Source organism: Guyanagaster necrorhizus (assembly GCF_019112545.1).
Source record: "Guyanagaster necrorhizus MCA 3950 unplaced genomic scaffold BT62scaffold_48, whole genome shotgun sequence".
NCBI lineage: Eukaryota > Fungi > Basidiomycota > Agaricomycetes > Agaricales > Physalacriaceae > Guyanagaster > Guyanagaster necrorhizus.
This window is the reverse complement of record NW_025064927.1, coordinates 188,394-206,627: the sequence shown is the minus strand read 5'-3', so window position 1 is coordinate 206,627 and position 18,234 is coordinate 188,394. Positions and strand designations below refer to the sequence as shown.

At 48.3% G+C, this 18,234-nt stretch overlaps 10 protein-coding genes across 10 annotated transcripts; 2 read left to right on the top strand and 8 right to left on the bottom strand.

Annotated features, from left to right (window-relative positions):
• Positions 1-786: 786 nt before the first annotated feature.
• BT62DRAFT_580559 (SET domain-containing protein) lies at positions 787-2,838 on the bottom strand. The gene is made up of 9 exons (XM_043181492.1): positions 2,794-2,838; positions 1,818-2,742; positions 1,705-1,765; positions 1,557-1,656; positions 1,394-1,502; positions 1,318-1,332; positions 1,130-1,267; positions 986-1,070; positions 787-925 (listed from the first exon to the last, which is right to left on the bottom strand). Coding segments are annotated over exons 2-9 (1,395 nt in total). The 5' UTR covers positions 2,703-2,742; positions 2,794-2,838; the 3' UTR covers positions 787-923.
• On the bottom strand, positions 2,839-5,696 carry BT62DRAFT_580190 (uncharacterized protein). The gene is made up of 13 exons (XM_043181488.1): positions 5,609-5,696; positions 5,450-5,546; positions 5,211-5,390; positions 5,005-5,157; positions 4,909-4,956; positions 4,786-4,863; positions 4,409-4,738; positions 3,648-4,360; positions 3,530-3,595; positions 3,410-3,478; positions 3,134-3,359; positions 3,039-3,077; positions 2,839-2,988 (listed from the first exon to the last, which is right to left on the bottom strand). Exons 2-13 carry the CDS (start codon positions 5,454-5,456, stop codon positions 2,924-2,926), a joined length of 1,974 nt encoding a protein of 657 aa, XP_043034037.1. The 5' UTR covers positions 5,457-5,546; positions 5,609-5,696; the 3' UTR covers positions 2,839-2,923.
• BT62DRAFT_580595 (uncharacterized protein) lies at positions 5,257-6,219 on the bottom strand. Its single transcript, XM_043181493.1, has 4 exons — positions 5,925-6,219; positions 5,609-5,874; positions 5,489-5,546; positions 5,257-5,438 (listed from the first exon to the last, which is right to left on the bottom strand). The coding sequence occupies exons 1-3, from the start codon at positions 6,070-6,072 to the stop codon at positions 5,538-5,540; spliced, it is 423 nt and encodes a 140-aa protein (XP_043034036.1). The 5' UTR covers positions 6,073-6,219; the 3' UTR covers positions 5,257-5,438; positions 5,489-5,537.
• A 691-nt stretch (positions 6,220-6,910) lies between these two features.
• On the bottom strand, positions 6,911-7,687 carry BT62DRAFT_580220 (P-loop containing nucleoside triphosphate hydrolase protein). The gene is made up of 2 exons (XM_043181489.1): positions 7,095-7,687; positions 6,911-7,037 (listed from the first exon to the last, which is right to left on the bottom strand). Exons 1-2 carry the CDS (start codon positions 7,586-7,588, stop codon positions 7,007-7,009), a joined length of 525 nt encoding a protein of 174 aa, XP_043034035.1. The 5' UTR covers positions 7,589-7,687; the 3' UTR covers positions 6,911-7,006.
• A 105-nt stretch (positions 7,688-7,792) lies between these two features.
• Positions 7,793-8,865, bottom strand: BT62DRAFT_580539 (ABC-2 type transporter). Its single transcript, XM_043181491.1, has one exon. The coding sequence runs from the start codon at positions 8,726-8,728 to the stop codon at positions 7,997-7,999; it is 732 nt and encodes a 243-aa protein (XP_043034034.1). The 5' UTR covers positions 8,729-8,865; the 3' UTR covers positions 7,793-7,996.
• A 1,866-nt stretch (positions 8,866-10,731) lies between these two features.
• On the bottom strand, positions 10,732-11,003 carry BT62DRAFT_1012612 (uncharacterized protein; the record flags this gene model as incomplete). Its single annotated transcript, XM_043177951.1, has 3 exons — positions 10,732-10,778; positions 10,826-10,932; positions 10,984-11,003. 3 exons carry the CDS (start codon positions 11,001-11,003, stop codon positions 10,732-10,734), a joined length of 174 nt encoding a protein of 57 aa, XP_043034033.1.
• A 79-nt stretch (positions 11,004-11,082) lies between these two features.
• Positions 11,083-11,857, top strand: BT62DRAFT_937929 (uncharacterized protein). The gene is made up of 3 exons (XM_043187430.1): positions 11,083-11,518; positions 11,574-11,677; positions 11,727-11,857. The coding sequence occupies exons 1-3, from the start codon at positions 11,411-11,413 to the stop codon at positions 11,758-11,760; spliced, it is 246 nt and encodes an 81-aa protein (XP_043034032.1). The 5' UTR covers positions 11,083-11,410; the 3' UTR covers positions 11,761-11,857.
• A 60-nt stretch (positions 11,858-11,917) lies between these two features.
• On the bottom strand, positions 11,918-13,221 carry BT62DRAFT_923958 (DAO-domain-containing protein; the record flags this gene model as incomplete). Its single annotated transcript, XM_043184567.1, has 7 exons — positions 11,918-12,052; positions 12,105-12,186; positions 12,235-12,328; positions 12,427-12,614; positions 12,635-12,902; positions 12,955-12,969; positions 13,023-13,221. The coding sequence occupies 7 exons, from the start codon at positions 13,219-13,221 to the stop codon at positions 11,918-11,920; spliced, it is 981 nt and encodes a 326-aa protein (XP_043034031.1).
• A 781-nt stretch (positions 13,222-14,002) lies between these two features.
• On the bottom strand, positions 14,003-16,850 carry BT62DRAFT_910279 (uncharacterized protein; the record flags this gene model as incomplete). Its single annotated transcript, XM_043183787.1, has 4 exons — positions 14,003-14,669; positions 14,722-15,304; positions 15,356-16,304; positions 16,350-16,850. 4 exons carry the CDS (start codon positions 16,848-16,850, stop codon positions 14,003-14,005), a joined length of 2,700 nt encoding a protein of 899 aa, XP_043034030.1.
• Positions 16,851-17,737: 887 nt separating this feature from the next.
• Positions 17,738-18,184, top strand: BT62DRAFT_910427 (GMC oxidoreductase; the record flags this gene model as incomplete). Its single annotated transcript, XM_043183795.1, has 1 exon — positions 17,738-18,184. A coding segment is annotated over one exon (447 nt), but the record flags the coding sequence as incomplete, so codon positions are not given.
• Positions 18,185-18,234: the final 50 nt, after the last annotated feature.

Genomic DNA, 18,234 nt, shown 5'->3' with positions numbered 1-18,234 from the left:
ATGAGGACAGGGAGTAAACCCCACTCCCGGTGGAAAGTGTATTAAAAACAGTTACCCGGTTTACAGGCATGTGACCAGGTGGAACCACGGTATTGACATCAGGCAGAGAGGTACGGATACTTGGCAAGACAAGCCGGCGATGGCGTCGGTGTGTCGTGGGCAGGGCAGAGACACTGTCGGCGAAAATGCGAGCACCAGATTGTGGTAGAAGTCCATGCAAGAGGACGATAGTGCAAGGAATACATCCATGGAGGTTTATGCAGTGGGAGGGGGAACCCACAAAGTTTGGGCAATGCAGAGGCACAGAAATAAAGGGAAGAAACACTTAACATCGAAGCACGAAGCAAGTAGAGCAGGAGAAAACACTTGATGTCGAAGGATGAAGCAAGTAGAGAGGGAGAAAATGCTTGACGTCGAACGACGAAGCAAGTAGATGAGAAGAAAAAAAAAGTTTTTACCGCAGAGAAAAAACCCTTTGTAGAGATATCACAACGCTACCCAAGGAGCCAAAGAAAATAGGCATTTTCTCCATCTGACTTTTGAGCTCGCAACCGCAGCGGTCGCAACCATGAACAAGGACATTTGTTTCTCTTGTTCCATTTCCACCTTAGGTCCCCGTCGTTACTGATGATGATGAAGTCGCGTCCCATAGTAGTGGCCAGTCATAGATAGAATGTTGTCGAAGGCGGTCGTAGTCCTGCTTGAACCCTGGCTCATCCAACTCAATGCTCACGAAAGGTCGCTCGCTGATGCAGCGAATCTAGAAAGGACCGGTTCCTTCCGTCCGATATTAGAGAGTCGGACAACGGACCAATTACGTATACAGGGTCGCAAGAGTGAACTATTCTGCTTCAGGATTCTATCGCATTAATACTCCAACAAACATACGTCCCGAAGGACATTTGCTCTTAGGCAAACAACCATCCTAAAGGTGGTGAAAGTGTGAGGGACACAGATAAAAGTAAGATAAAACAGATACCATTACAAAGGGCTGCCCCGCAGTGGCAAGTAGTATGAACATCAAGGAAATTGCCTTCTCTTACTTTCTCCGCTGTTTCGGCAACAGTTTTCTATACAACATTGAGGACACCCGGATCAGAATTTTGCAATGCTCACTGACCTCACTGACCGGCCCCGAATACGAGAACGTAAGCTCTTCCCCTGCCGAGACGTCCTCACACGTGAATATGGCCAGCAGTGGCTTGTGCAAATTGGCATCATTGATGTAACATGCTGCCAATGTACAGTTGGGACTGCAGGAATGGTTCTGAGGTATGTAAGTCTGCAGGCCACCAAGATATTAGGGACATAGCGCACCAAATACCGCGTAAACTGTATGCAAGAAGGGAGTTATTTCAGGCAATAGATATGATGTAAAAGGACAGCGACTTGCGTTACCAGCATGATATGCATCCACTGAATACCTGTGAGCTTCGTTTATGCCTTCAAGATGGCCAAAGTCCAAGTCGAAAAGATACGTTTTACCCCATTTATCGTACGTCCTGACAATAACATCAGTCTAGTTCATGCGGTATGAAAGGGAGAGCTTGGCGTACATTCCGCGCACTTCAGCCTCCTCTTCGGTCAAGATTTCACCCGCATAGATACCCACAAATGTCCCTCTGGGTATTCGTTTAGTACCAGAGTAGAACACACCTAGAACACACGCTCAGCATCGCATGTCAGACGACCAAAGGCACATACCCCAGCCCTTTTTTTCAGTCTTCGCAATCTTAATCGGAATTTTCCTTCCGTTCTGGACAACCTGTTCAAGATCAACGGTCCGCTTCAAATGTCGCAAAACATCATCCACTCACTCGATTCCGGCAGTCATCTTCGCAACGACACAGGTCGTTGCATTCAAAGATCGGCACTCTTTCATCAAGACACTCGTTGCGTACCCGTCCCTGCGGATCGTATATCCAATCCTTCAAACCACTGTCTTCGGCATATCTCAACTGACGCTTCCTACACGCACAGTCTTTGTTCTTTGCGCAAGACCCAGGACAGTCACAGCACTCCAGTCCCATCATATCTGGCGGCGGCACACCCTTCCCGTGCCACATCTTATTCGTATAATGGAACTCCCAGTCCGGCGTAGGCTGGTCATCTATGAGATTTTCGAAAACGATGGGGGGAGCAAAGGGTTCGTCGTCTGCTGTATTTTCACGAATCATGGATTCGAAAACAAGTCGCATCGGAGGCTGCATCCTTGTATATAAAGGCATCGCGTTGATATAGTCTTGCAGCACATGCGGAAGGTTTTCAGCTAGAGGATACACGGGATGTGCGCGCATCTCTTCTCGCACATCTTCCCACCGACACACCCTGTATCCTCCAAGGAACAAAGGCCTTTGATCTTCCTCGGGTGTGTTGCTGGGTTGAGGAGAATCAAATCGTCCAACAGAAGACCTTTCGGAAGACGCCACAGAATTTTGTGGAGAAGTTCTTCGCGATGAGCGACGCAACGAAGAACGAGAAGAACGAGAAGATCTGGAAAGATCTTCTGCCACAGACTCTGGAAAGAGTTGCGCTCCGACGTCAATGATCTGGTCCTGATCATCAAAGGCGTCAGAACTGGAAGTCATGAAATTGATAATACATACTTTGGTAGAAGCCTCAGCCATTGGCACATCAGCATAGTCAAAAGAACGAAGAGAGTTAGCATACCTCTGAATTCGCATCAATATCCATCCTGTCATTTAATTTTGGTGGTTGTTGCTCAGGCTCATCATCTGGCATCTAAAACGACAGAATAAGCTATCTGAATTCCGCGCTATTAAAGGCACCGACCATATTGAGAGAATCAACGTATTCCAAAGACTGTTCAGACTCAAGTACCGCTGGTGTGCCTTCTTCAGGAGTTGCGAGAGTCAACTGGGATAGACCTTGGGTGTCGGACTCAAGCATAGACTGCGTGATATCATCCAACGAGCTGTCCACTTCCATAGCGTTCCCCGCATGATTCGAAGAGGTCGAAGCTTCGGGCTGACGATCCTTAGACGTAGACGCAGAAGGCTGAGAATCAACCGCCTCACCAACGACCTGTATGGGAGACTTGGGTGAAGAAACAGTTTCTGATGCATTCAAGTTCACTGGACTGGACACCATGATTAGACAAAGATATACTTACCAGGAGCAGACTTCGCTTGCAACCATTTCAAGGCATTCATCAGTCTTCCGCCTTCTGCTCTGGCCGATGGGTGGTCAGTAGTGCGGGCCTTGCCAGCCATGCTCTTTGTCTTGCGAGGTAAAGGTATCGGCTTCGGAGGTGATCGTACATTGTTGTTGGCATGCGCTTGGACAATTGCATCGGCTAAAGATTGCATTCCTTTGTTCGGCGAAGATAAGGCAGGAGACTAAGCGACATGAATGAGCATATGCATTTAACAAGGTTAAGAAGACATACACATCGAGACTTGTCAGCCCTGTTTCCTGCTAACCGGGAATGAGAATGGTCCTCAAAGAACAGCTGAGACTTCAGAACATGTATCAGATACATCATCTATTGTAAAGAAAAAGTGCATACACTCTTGCGAGGGGTGCTCGGTGATGCTTTAACTGAGAGAGAAGAAATTTGGTCAGTATGCAGACGCTTCGAGGATAATCAGTGCCCAGATGATGTGGCTGAGAGAGGAAAACCTTACGTGCTTCTTCGGAAGACTTGGAGTGGTGAGAGATCCTTTCACGGCAATGGGATTCCTTTCTTCTGGAGTCTGGGCACGGGAGATTAGTGGAAGGGTAGTAGATTGATGGCTAGGCCGGGCTTTCCTAGGAAGCGGCGGGAGCGGGAGCGGCGGGGCAGAGACTGAGGGAGCAGGGGCCATTGAGTTCAACTCCAAAAGAGCACCGGAAGCCCCTTGCACGGGATCCACTTGCTTCCGTATTGGAGTCGCACTTGAATTTGCTTGCGGACCCACCTCATAATCTTCATTTCCGATGTCAAGAGATACAGCCAGCTCGACGGGAGGACCCGACGGAGACATAATGAGAGGCTCGTCGTCTAAAGGCTCATCGGGATCATCTAGGAACAGAGGCTCATCCAGGATAATCGGATCATCAGGGATACCACCCCGATTAGAGCTTTCATCCGATTCGTCCGTATGCAGTGGAAGGGGAGGGTTCACTTCACCATCGTCCAATGCGTCAACGTCAATGATTTCGATTGGGGACTTTCGTCGCTCCTTGGGCATTGGTTGGAATTTTGGACGCCGACCTTGGCCTGAGTCACTTGATATTTCCACGATGGAATTTGCAGGTGACACCTTCCTAACCTTGGCCTTTGGCTTCAGTGCCGGTTTTGTCTTGGTGACCGGTTCGTCATCGGAATCGTCAGAAATATTGATGATTTCCGCTTGAGCTGGGGGACCATGAGTTTAACCGCAATATGGCGCGAGGTAGAGCTGACCTGGCGGAGGCTGCTTTACTTTCTGGGTAAACTGTGAAGACCCGGGCTCTGGCAGTGATGAGGAAGATGAAGAGGACACTATGTTCTGCCGCTCCCTCTCCACGCGGGTACGCTTGACAGGCCTTGTCCTTGCCATTGAATGCCCTGCACCTCCGGTCGATTTACGCGCCACCTGAATGGGTCCATGACGGGATCGCGCCATGGTGCTTGTGCTCGAGATGGGCTGAGAAGCAGCATAGGGCGCTTTCGATGGTCCCGCACTAGCGTTGCCGGTGTTCCTGGATGAGAGTTTATTTCGAGCTGCGAGGTGGCTTGACAACGTGCTTGGGTCTACAATAAAAATTAACATAGAAGGACGCGTAGCTGAAAATACCTACGCGATGACGGCGGCTTGGTACTGTGACTTATGCGTGGGGGTGGCTGCGACAGTGAAGCGAAAGGACGGAAAGGTGACTCTAAGGAGAGATCAGACATTTCTCAGGAAATATAATGAGGCGTACTGATTGGTCCCGGCCGTGTTGAAGCAATGGTCACGGCGCTTGCAGAACCTACAAAGATAAGCATGACCGATATATGCGTGCCAACTCACGACAGACCTGAAGTTTCTCCCAACTTCGACCGTTTCTGCACATTGCCAACAACTGACGGTCGCGGCGCCTTGCGTTTCTGGGGTGCGGCTGAGGTCCTGTCGTCCGCCAATTCGTCAACAGATCTGCCATCGAAAGACTCGTTGCCGGAATCCGAAGGTTCTAGAGCGTCAACTGAGAAAGAGCATTGCAAGTAGTATGGAATAAGAGAATACCAGGCTTCGTTGTCCATTCAGGAAGTCCGTCAGGAAACATGCCGATGTAGTCCACACTAAGTGACGGTTGTATTTGGCCAAATCCAGAGAACCAAATTCTCCCACTGCCACTGATCTCAACTCGGCATGGATCGATGCGTGGCTGTCCAGATCGTTTATCCACAACGATCATCATGTCAACTAAATTCAACTTCGTCTTTTTCGCCCCTACGACAAATACAAGAGCCTCTTTCACTCACCGGTCATCACTGGCAACCAAAGCTAGGGGTTTTGCTCACTAGTTATAATGATGTCCATCCCCTATGTAAAATCTCTTTAAGAACGAAATCAATTTCGCTAGAAATCACAAATGTATATTAGTTTTTCTATCGTTGTATTTTGAATCTTGCTTTAGCCACCTTGATAACAGCATAGGCCAATATGCGATATATCACCATGCTCACTACGACTGCACCAAGATTGAGGGGTGCATCCATGTCAAACATCTCGAGGACCTCTTCACCACTGCTTATTGCGCAAGAACCATCGGACCGCCTTTGATCATCACTGCAGGTGAAAGTCTGTCCACGGAAGGCATACGGAATGACATTTCGAATGACATATCCCAGCGGCGAAAGCTTCTTGAGGCCTTTGAAAAAAGGGGGCATGTCCAGACTCATTATGCCTATATTATTCAGGAATAAGCGAACGGAGTGCGGCACCATGACGGTTCACCTGCCATGAACATCGCAACAGAGAGGACAATATTGGTAACGTTTAGCGCTAGTCCCGTATTGTCATCGAGTATTGTGTTGAAAATGATTCCAAGAGATTCTCCGGCATTGACCATGCAGACCACATTCATAGCTACGATGAAAAACATATCGATGGCGCGTGAGAGATTGATGCCTTCCGGGTAAGTCTAATCAACCTGCTTGACTTTCATCTAGTTTGACTGTAGCTATCGCAGTATACTTCGTGGGTATGCTTCAGAATGTTGCCGTTTACCCAATGGAACGAGATATTTTCTCCCGGGTGTGTTCAAGTTGCTTGTCATTGAACAAAGACCCAGGACGTTGACTTCCTATCCAGGAATACGAGGGTGGCGCATACTCTATTGAGTCTTTTTTCTTAGCCTATATGCTCTTGGAACTCCCGGCCGAAATCGTATCTTGCTTCATGTTCTCAGCCCTTGCAACCATCGCATTTCTTGGATGCATCCGAGACGGTTCTGTATACTGATATGACCGAGCGGAGAAAGGAAAAGGCTGCATCCAACCTAAATAGACTGAGCAACCAAAGGATATTACGTATCAAGAGAAAACATACGCCTACACCAACGATGTTGCCAAACCGGGCTTCAGCAACAGTCGACTGTCGGAGAAACACAAGGCAGCCTCGTTTCAGCAATACCGGTAGCGCGGCGACTGGTGACATTCTTCTCAAATTTCTTCAGATTGTCTAGTGAGCTGCCCGCACGCCTTTCCAACCTCGACCCCTGGTCCCGATTGGCAAATCTCTCGACAAGTTTGTTCACCTTGGCGGGACTCAGCTCCTCCTGTTCTGCTTCGCGCAGGTCAACAGAGACGACGTCTAATGCAAAATCGGTTAGATTCATAGTTTGAGGGCATTTGAATCCCATTGATTCCATATACTCCAGCATGTTACTTGCATGTCCTGAGTACGCCACTCTCCCACTTTTGATCATGAGAAGGACGTTACCAAAATGCTTGAACAACTCCCAGGAGCTCTGGTGCAGTGTGGTTATTATTGTTCGGCCTTCACCTGCAACTGTCGTAGCAGATCCATGATGGACGCTACAGTAAATGCGTCCAGTCCAGAGGTAGGCTCATCCAACCCACGTAATTCAGCAAAGGACAGCATCAGACATACCAATGTACTCACATCAAGATGCGAGGCTCTGTCAGCGCTTGGATCGCAATGCTGACTCTGCACTTCTCCCCTCCAGAAATACCCTTCAGTAACTCATTGCCGACGAGTGTATCGGCACAGCCCGTCAATCCCACCTTCTTCATCACCTCACCAGCCTTCTGCAACTTCTGTTCCTTTGACATCCAATTCGGAAGTCTAAGGGCAGTGGCGAACTCTAAGGTATCGCGGACAGTAAGATATGGAAGGAGAGCCGTGTCATCCTGAGTCACATAAGAACATAGAGTGTCGATGATGTCGGTGTTAACTGGACGGTCATTCAGCTTCAACTCTCCTTCCACAGTGTATACCATCCGAAGGCTGGATTTCCGATGCTGTGCCATCAAGTTCAACAATGATGATTTTCCACTCCCGGAAGGTCCAAGAATGACATTGACTTTGCCGGCTTCAAAAAATGTGCTTATGCCTTCAGAATTTCGAATCGTTTTCCTCCACGTATGTGAATACATAGAGAGAAATTTTCGAGAACAACGTCAACACTGACCATCTCCGTGGCTGTCGTGGAGGTGTCAATGGCTCTAATCTGCCTTTCTTTGGTATCCTTACTTGACGATTATCGAGGACGACCAAGAACTGCGACGTCGACGGTGAAGAAATGGAGAACGGATATTTGAGCAACAGCACAGAAGACGACGAATCTTAAAATGGCTAAGATTGGAATGGTATACCAATTCCGGTATGGAACACTAAGTGATTGAATGACGAAGTCTCCACGGTAGGCGATACAGTCTGGATCGGAACGTGGATCACCCAAAGGACAATCGAAAAACCGATCTTTGAACTCGTTGTTGGCAAGGGCTGTGAAACCGTAGAATTGTTGGATAAAATCAATCAGAAGGTGCTACAGATATTATCAGTCAACCCACCAGATGTGAAATCTGTTTCAACCAACGAAAATAAACTGGGATGCTATCAGCTTGTAGAAAAAAGCCGCTAACAAACATATGCAATGTAAAGGCCAGGTTTGAAATTAACGTGGCCACTGCAAAATCCCTCGACATTGAAGCCAAGAGACCCCCAGACATTACCGATGCATGATGCACGAGGAGTGCGATGGCGTAGTAATAGAAGAATCGGGAAGCGGATGGGGCGAAGCCGATAAGGTAGTAGCTGATGACTGAGTATATCAGGGGCCCCGTGGTGTCTTCTAGGAGGGTGTGCGCAATGCGATAGCTGACGACCCAAGGCAACGCTCTGACTACACCTTCGCCATGCTCGCGATCGAATATAGGAAGATCGGTTGAGGTTAAGCGGCATATCTCGTACATAGAAACGAGATATCCCTGCAATCCAATGGGGATATAAAGCGCTGCCTGACGGGAACGAATGCCCGCTGTTGAATTGGGCAGGTGGAGAAATATGAGCCCTACAACTAGTCCCATCAGAACAGCTTCGATCCAGGACGTCGACATTCCCAGCGGATCGCGGAAGTTCGTCTTCAGTGTTCGTGAAACCAGCGTGAAAATGATCCGAAGGAGAGGCGGCTGAGGGCCACGAGTATGGGTTTGAGGAAGAAATCCAGATAGAATATCTAACTTTATGTCTGGGAAGCGTACCATCGATTCTTGACGCCATGCTGCAATAAGCATGTTTACGCGTGCTCGACCGGCGTCCTCTGCCTCTTTTGTTCACACATCAATGGCAGCGATATCAATCAGACAATTCGCAGGGTTTACATGCGGCTCTGGTGACGGTAGCCAGTCTTTGAACCACGTAGTAGCGTCTGCAGCAGGGCCGGAGTACAGGGTATGTCCTTGCGCTAGCAATGTTAACCTATCAAGAAGGAAGAAAACCTCCGAGCGAGGTTAATGGAGCGTCATAATTATGGTCCGCCCTTTCCTCGCGAGGCTTTTCAGAGTCTTGACTAGATGGTAGCACTTGTTGCGTCCAAGCCGATTGTTGGCTCGTATAGAAAAAGGACGGACGGATTGCCAAGGAGCTGAACTCTGAGGCTCAGGCGTCTCCGTTCTCCTCCTGAGAACCCCATTCTCCGGAAACCATCCCCAACTAATGTATCAGCACATTCCTTTAACCCTAGCTCGAGAATTATCTCTTCAACGAGAGTATGACACCGTAGATGACCAATAGAATCAGGGAGGCGAAGATCCCCAGCGTACATGGGTATTTTGCAACGGTCAATGTGGGTAGAAGGATGTCGGTTTGAGTTACATAGGCATGGGCAACTCTCGACAAGGATGTCGAATCATTGTAGAGCAATTGGCCTTGGATAGATAGATTGATCCCTTTCACTCGGCGAGATAATACGTTTTAACAACGTAGTCTGTCGAGAATGTCAACTTCCACAGATTCAAGATATAAAATGACCTGCTTTTCAAGTCAAAGTCAATACTGTTGATTATTGTCCGAGACATCAAGGCTTCCTCATCTGAGGAGCGCAAGCGTTTAAACCAGCCCTTTCCTCCAGATTTCGCACAAACAGCGAGCCTTTTGACGCACACATCCACTGGTGCAACTTCAGAGAGTGACAGTGTCTCTTCATGTGTGTCCGTCAAATACCAATCTGTACCTGCTCGGGCGTGGTCAACGAAGTCTTTCGCCTTGGAAGAGGAGTGGCTAGAAGAGCGCCTATTTGTTATGTGTTGAGAAAGACTTATAGAAACACTCAATCTCGACAATGTCTAGCCATGATGGTAACACGGTTTGCCTCAATCACTCAGCGAACCACTCAGCTCGTCCGGCATCCGATGGTCTGGTAGAAACATAAAATGGACTCATATCAGACCGGAGATTTCTGGAGCCTAGATATGCATTCGGAGTGAATGAAGAGTGGGCGCGAGTCTGTGACAAGAATGGGGAAAAATGCTTCGGACCGAGAACTTTTTCATGCAGTCAGAAATATCTGACATATAGCTCCGTAAACTTCAAAATAGGTAGCATCTGAATCGCCGAACCGATGAAATAGTGACAGACTGGACAGCTAGCCACACAGGATACGGCTCTGGAGATGCAGTAGCTGGGAATCTCAATGGATAGACACAATCAAAAGTCTTGAATATGAATCATGTAGGCGTACACGTCGCAATTTTCGCATTGATGGCCGTAACAGCATAAATATCATCAGATAACGGAAAGAAGCACTGGCAGTTGGAAGATGTGTGAAGGGGCTAGGTTCATCATGATGCCGATGAAGAATGACACGCCGCACAAAGCCAATGACAGAGGACCTCGCTAGTGCCTCCTTATCCTGGTCCTTATTTGATCTGGGCAGATAAGTCCTGAGAATTGAATACGAAGTGCCTTCGCAATACCCATGTCATCGAGGCTGTAGTGCGAGGCCGTTTTTCATGATGGAAGGTGTAAGGACTAGAACAGAATGCAATGTGGGAAAACCGGTCAACGGTTCCGAAAACTGGAAGATACTGGCTCTGCCGCGGGGGGGCCATCTGCGCAAGCTGCACTGAAACCATTGATCTGGAATATAACACCACGGAAAGGCGATGTCAAATTGCAATGATTGACTATTTGATGCAAGCACTCGGTGACATCCTGTTATGTTTACACTGCGTGCGCTTCAAACCCGGAAAATTCATAAATGATCGTGGTACTCACCTGCAAACCCGGCAAGTAACTGCTACTTTTTAGTCTTTTTACTTTCCACGAAAAGGACCCTCCGCTTCACTATCGAACCGATGAATAAAAGCAAGGGCAACAATCGCTCAACGCACCCATAGGATCATACTTCACCGCAGACAGGAGAGGTCCCTGGCGAAGACGTTTGGTCGTGTAAAAGAATCCGGTTTGCGCCGTCGATATTAAGCGAACAATAAGCGACCTATAGAATCGTATAAGGTCAAGGTGAAGGGGAGAAAGAAACGGTATTTACTTGGCCTTTGCTTTGGCCATGACGGTGCAATGTCACGGTATATGTGACGTACTGACCTAGTACGGCTAATACGACGTAGTGTGACTAGCCTGGGCTCCCGTCACCATCAATATTTCAATTGTTTCCCCACTGTCCAGTTGCGCGTCGGACTCGGAGATGTCATCGCTGACTGGACCGTTGAATTTGCAGCACACTCGAGGCGGAAGTTCACGCGTGATCCAGGAAATCCAAATGTTTCTTTGATATTCTGCTAGACTAGACCGCGAAATCAAGTTCCAGGCTATCGTCCAGGACATTCTCGAGCCTTCACTATCATTATGTGCTTCAGGCCATTCCCCTGACTTAGGATAGTTAAAAGGTGGCCAACGTTTGAGGGAACGGTGTTAACAAAGACTCAGCCACTTTTTGAAGGCTCTACGGCTTAAGTATGTCGTCTGTCACCCTTTCTCGCATCGCTCTCCACTCTCTCCGCTCTCCAGCGCAAAGCCGGTCAATATGGGTCCCAGCAAGCGTGAAACCTCACCCTAACACAGATGTACGTTTGTATTTCAAGTCCGACTTGACTCGTTGATTGACGCGAACTTCTTTAGCACTTTCCCTTTAACTACCGCAACAAAAAGTCGTTTGCTGTCGGCTTTTACTCATATCTCGGTTTCGGTTTTGCCTTGCCGTTTGTTGCAGTTGCTTGGCAATGGTGCGTACTATCGTATCTGAATGGGATCCTTGTGTTCAGTCTCATGTAGGTACAAGCCCGGAGGCCTCAAGAACTCTGCTTAGACGTTAACTCATCCGTTGAACCACTAGAGGGTGTAAATTACTGTAAATTAAGACTGCTTAGCCGCAGAACCATTAATCTAGAGCTTTTGTGCATGCCTTATTTTTTGGCTTAGGATGCTTATCCTTCCAGTCAACGGTGGGAGTTCTCAACCCCGATTCATCTCTCCACCTTCAGGAACAGAGATACCACTCTAGTCCTGTTTTCCCCGATGCTAAGCTCTGGACTTGCCGTAGAAGACGGTGTTACATTATTTTCATATTCGCTTGTGCGCCACGAGAGTACACTGCCCTCCTGAAAAATTGGACGGTAGCCAGGGGCGCCGAAAATAATATTGTTCACACACAGAGTGGCCTCTGGACAATTCCGATCCTATCACAATTTCGGTCCCAGGATGGGAAATCATGCCGAAAATGTTGACCCCTAGCCTTTTCATCAATTCTTAGTCATTCCTCTAGAAAATTTGTATAGCTCACCCTCGTATACTATAATTTCGTTTTACCAAGCCCCAGATTTTTTTGTGATCCCTCATATCTTCAAATGGATTCAAGAAAGATGGCATAGCCAAGCCTGCCGATCCAGAGCCGCAAAAACATGCAGATGACCGTGTCATTCACATGTGCGAGATGAGGCTTGCTGCATATCCATTCGTAGCATGAATGACGTACTTGCATTCCACGGATCCGCGAGGCATAACCAGTGACCAGGTGTTACGACCGGTGTGTTGACAGAAAGGACAGGTGTATGAATGTGAAGAGAAAGGTAAAAATGTCGTTCAGCCAGAAGATAAAGTTGGGTCGCAATCTTCTGAGGCCATGCTGCTGCAAATGGATCGGTATAGGCACCTGAACTTCTGCTATATAGTTCGCAGTCCACCAATTGATCCCAGTCACATCCATTCCCCCGGCTTTGGCGCCATTGTAATCAGCCTTGTTAGAAAAGTACTCGTCTTCCGCCTGGATACTGTCCCCAAATAGAATGCTAGCCTCTTTGAGAAGGTCATGCCTTTCTTGCATGCCGATAGTGAAATTGTAGCTATGGTGTTCCAACAGCAGACCCCGTAACGCCTCGTTGGTTCCGTAATCCTCCTGTAGCTTGACAATAGACGTGCACGAAGCTGCGGAGAGAAATCCCCCATTACGTCCTGGAGAGAGACGATGAGCACAAAACAATGACATCCCAGTCACCGAACTAACCAGTAGCTCCCGAGCCTTTGCGTTTCAAAGTCAGTACACATTACAAATTAGGTGTTCAAGCGAATCACAAAATTCTCTGTCTTCTAGCACAACAACCTTGAGATAGGGAGCGATCTCTGACTGAGATAAATGATATGCAGCGCTGACGCCAGTCAAGCCAGAGCCGATAACACAGACGTCAGCGCCGGGAGTGAGTGGATCATTGCTACCCATGTTACAAAGAGGATTCGGATTATCATGACTGTTGAACCAAAACGAGGAAGTCATGTTAGCCACAGGAAGCGCGTGGATCCCAGATGGAGGATCATCAGCAAGAGCGTTAAGAATAGTAGATAATGAAGAAGCGATTTGGAGGATGAGATTTCGAGAAAACATCTCCAATGTGCTAGCATATCAGTCAAGCTTTATCAAGCTCTTATAGTGTGAATCGGCGTAGCGGTGGGATTGAACAGTACCCATCAGAAGAAGGATGTCTTGGTGGTGGCAAAGTTTTGTACTGGAAACCATGACTTTCAAAGGATTCCAGATAACGGTAATGATAGGATAATAGTGCTGGAGAAAGTGTGCGTACCTCACAGAATACGGGTTCATCCCTTGCTCATGTTGAGCATGATGAAGTTAGGTGGTGTCCTTCTACTTCCCTGTGCCCCAAAATTTGAAACGACGGTCGTAGCCTTGGAACACATTGAAGGCAACCTAATAGCCTATATGCGGTAGATCCAAGGTAAAGGGGACCGTAATGGAAAAAACAGCGTGTTCTAGCTAGGCCGTTTCAGAAATTCTACAGAAGAACCTGATGGGATGACAAACGAATGGCTATCGTCTCGTTACGGTGATTTTTCAACATCTATTAATGTTCATTTGGCAGTCAGTCGAGTCGAAACAAACGAGAAAGAGAAGAAGGGAGGTTCGCGTTCAAGAGACACGTGATCGCGTTACGACACTATTGGGACTAGACAAATGCTAAGCCCTAGGATGTCGATAATGATACAAACTAGGGAATGATATTCAACGAAACATGCTATTTTTACATTTTCCGTGTTCTCCGTCACGGCGATAATGTCACAGTCGCACTATTATCACTGAATGGAATTGTATAAGCTCCTGCATCTATGCTCGGACTCTTTGTCGGAGTCAGCATCCCAACACCACCCTGGCCGCTTACAGTCTGGCTCACCACCAATCTTCCATTCGGCGCCGCGGCTCCTGATCCAGCTGCATTGGCAATAGTAATCACAACCGTGTGCGTCGACGGGTTATATGTCACTGCAGTGAACGCTCCAGCATCCAGTTTCAGCATCGCAGCAATCGGGGCAATGAACACCTTCCTCCTTCCAGAATCCTTGACTTGGACCTTCACAGCCGTGGAAGAGGACGACGTCACGGTCCCGCCGAATGCCTGCCAGCCGAAATCTGGATGTTCGATGAGGTACATCCCAATACCCATCGAATGCCCGGAAAAGTTTGGACCGTAATCACCAGAGTACGCGTCCCATTTGAGTGTGTCTTCCCATGAGTGGAATGACGCTGATGCGAATCCGCCTTGGTCAATGTTTGACATTGGACCGGAGAGACCAGCGAAACCGAGTCGAAGAAGGAAGTAGTCTGTTGGGGATGTCGTGAACTCTGAGATCAGTGGGAGCGCATTTAGACCAGAGCCGTAATGATGGATCTGCCGTTCGATGCGCTGAAGCTTTCCTCCATATATGTTGTCCCTAAATGATGTGTTAGCTCCCAACAGATGATATGATATTATAAACAACGTACCAGTACCGTCGCGCATTTCCATTGTATCCCCAGTGCGGAATGAGAGGCTGATACGCAAGGATCGAGTTCAGTGTCCTTGTTGCCAAGGCCGTTCCGCCAAAATATTTGCTCCACAGATAAACTCCCTCTTGGCCGGTCGAATCCCAAGCCATCTCCGAGCCGAAAGGGAACTCCTGCGTAGACCAAACGTTGAACCGCTCCTGCATCCTACTCGTCAAAAGTGACGCGTCCTCCGTCCTCCCTTCCCTCGTAAGATCATCCAACAGGAAACTCAATACTGTTTCGCCCATCAAGCCATCTTCCCAATAGCCCACTGTTCCATCCGTTAGCTTCGTAACAACAGCTAGTGCCTGGTCAAGATACCAAGTCGAATTCTGCACGGAGACAAGGGCTGGGTAATTCCTCGCGACGCGGTACATGGCCCAGTAAGCAGCTATGACGTGGACATAGTCGTAACCTCGGCTGGTGTCATAAGACTCCGCTCTGTTCCACGACCACCAGTTTCCCCAGTCAATGGTTGTCGGGTAATTGTAACTCGGCACCAAGGCAGGTTGATAGTAATAGACCGACTTTTTGACAGTGTCTAATAGAAAATACGTCAAATCCTGTAATAATGGATCAGCCATGAACTGACCATTCGCATTCTGCAATAATCCATTAACTAGCTGGGTCATGAACTGCTCCATCTTGGCCACTTCGGCAGCATTCGGCTGTAAATACTGCTTCATCGCAGCCGCAAGCCATGATCCAGCACCAGCCTCATCGCTAAGACCTGGGATCCATGCACGCGGATCATCCTTCACGATTGCATTCACCTCTCGATCATAACTGATCACTGACGGTGCGCGTCCAAATGGATCGCTATAGTCATCAAACCACTGTTCTGTAGTAAGGAAATTACCGAGGTCACTCAGCACTTGGACGGCGTCACGGGTGACATAGTAATTAATTGTTTGCAGTGTGCCGTCTGCGTATGTGATGGACAACCTTGATCGACCCCACGTATGCGGGGTAATATTGTAACCAATCCAACCAGTTGTCTTCGCATCTGAATTAGATGTCCAAGATAGAGCACCGGAAGGAGAGACAGAGATGGACGACACTGCAGAGCGATAGTTGAGGAATAATTTTCCGGTCTGGTCAGTTGGGAGAATGTACCCCGGAACACCAGCTGCAACAGGATGATCGGCATGAATGAGGGTGTTTTCAATGCCGCGAATGGTGTCTGCGAGGATGAATTTAAGGCCGTATGTACGAGATTGTCCAGGTCGAAGAGTGAATGACGTCGGAGCATTCCAGGGAGTGACGGAGGCCCACTCATTCTGGGCAAAGGCTAACGTATGGAACTGCCATTCGTAATATCCTTCAAAGGTCTGTGATTGGTAATCGTAACTCGAGTCGCTGTAGACCTCGGGAAGGAAATGCCAACCTTCGAAGGGTGACGAGGCAGCCGGGACGAGAACGAGGGGGGGAAGGATTCCTAGAAGGGGAGTAACCTGCACGAAGCCTGCATCCTGACCGATGTATGGATCTATGAGGCTGCATTCGTTGTTGGTTTCGTCTGTGGTGCGACCAGTGAAGATCTGCGTTTCTGAGTACATAGGAAAGGAAAAAATACAAGGACCTACGCTGTTGAATTCCAGAGGCGCACCCAAGGCACCTATCTCAACTGCCTGGCTCTGCGGGTTCGAGATGTTGAATCTCAGTTGCAGAATCCCGTCCTCGACTACCCAGCTACGCGTGACATCGAGCAATGTTGAATTGAGGGTAGGCGCAAGATTTGCTGCGGCAAGGGTCGTTCCCGAAACATTCAGGGCTGTTACCGAGCTTCGTTGGGTCACAGAACTAATATCAGTCCATGCTGACGTGCCGCTGGGTCGAGCGCGTATATTTATGTCGCCAACATGGTTCTGTCCATTATCCGCGCGCTGTGCCATGTAATCAGAGGGCATGAAATCGAAGCTGGAATTGGTGGGCGTCAAGGAGTATAGGGTCTGAGAGTCCTTGACGAGCATCATGGTGAATGTCCCGGTGCTGAATGTCGTGAATCCATCTTTTATGCCTAGGGTGTCTGCAGAGAGGACTGTCATAGGACAGAGACATATCAGAGCTATCAGTGTCGGTATCATTATCCTAACGTTGGTTGAGATAAGGATAGCCTGTTCATGGTAGAATGCTCACCTGTAAGCCTAGCTGGGAGCGTTGACAGGTAGCGAGATTCGTCCAGACATATATCCCTTCAAAATTCTCATGCCGGCCAGCAATGATCCATCGTACATGTGCTAATGACGAAGTATAGTCTTGTACCCGTGGGCCGTCAATCCGCTGCATTCTGCAACGATACCGCATGATTTGTTCCGAGAATTACGCCGATATCATGGTACCTAGAGAAAGCTGATTATAGGACATCTGCTAGCGCTGCTGCTGGCCGGGCCGGTTTGGACGTTTGTGCACGATGTTCATTTGGCACTGGTGCACATGCTCTGCGAGAGGCCTACATTCATTATCGACGAAGGGTTCCTGGCATGACAGCTCTCCGGTGGATTCGGGTTAGACGGTGCTGTAACAAGTTTATGCGCCCTGGGACGGGTAGACCTTGCTTTGTCAAAATTGGGGCCATCACTTCTATGAAAGTCTGTTTACCTCGTGATTATGCGTCAAACGAAATTTGGAGAATAGGACGTCCGAGGAGGTCAGCATTAGAAAAGCCGTCCAGCTTGGTAGTTCACGAACAAGGCGGGACTAATTTTCTCGCGAAGTTCGCACCACACGTGAACGGTGGTGGTACCGTGACTGCAATCCATTCATGTCGTTCTTGAAAAGCCATGACAAGCAGTTGTCGAACTGGTTAAATATCTGCTTTCTGGCAATGGCATTTTCAGTGATCCTTTCGTGCATAAGGCCGTTTTTCTGCCATCAAAGCTTCTGAACGAAAACACCGAGATAAAGCCAGTGCCCGTGTATGCAACGCTACGACAGTTCACGTGAAGGAAGGTGTCATTAATCTCATGGTCTGCCTTCTACAGCCAAAGTCATCCGCCTGAACTCTCCTGATCATTACGATAGTGTGAAGTGTGACCTTGGGATGGTTTCCTATCCGGAAGACATAGCTATCTTGACTAAAGGCGTTCGTTTTTCGGTAAACCTCGCAGAACGGGTCCGGGCGCAAGGATATCCCATCAAGACGTACCATTGTCCGAGTTCAGACTCTGAAGCTGACATCGAGAAGTACATTCGGACATACGCAAGGAGTGGGTACCACTACAGCTCGACATGTCGGATGGCTCCATTTGATAAGACACATCCGGGTGTTGTTGACGACGAGTTACGGGTGCATGGCTTGCGGGTTTGCGATGCGTCGATATTCCAGGATGTTACGGCGGCTCATCCAATGGCACCTATCGTCGCCATTACGGAGAAGTGTGCGTCGTCAATTAAGAGAGCGCAGGCCAAGTCGAAATGAGTGAAAGCACACTACTTATCCTTACTTTCCTAATCATGTCGAAAATGATT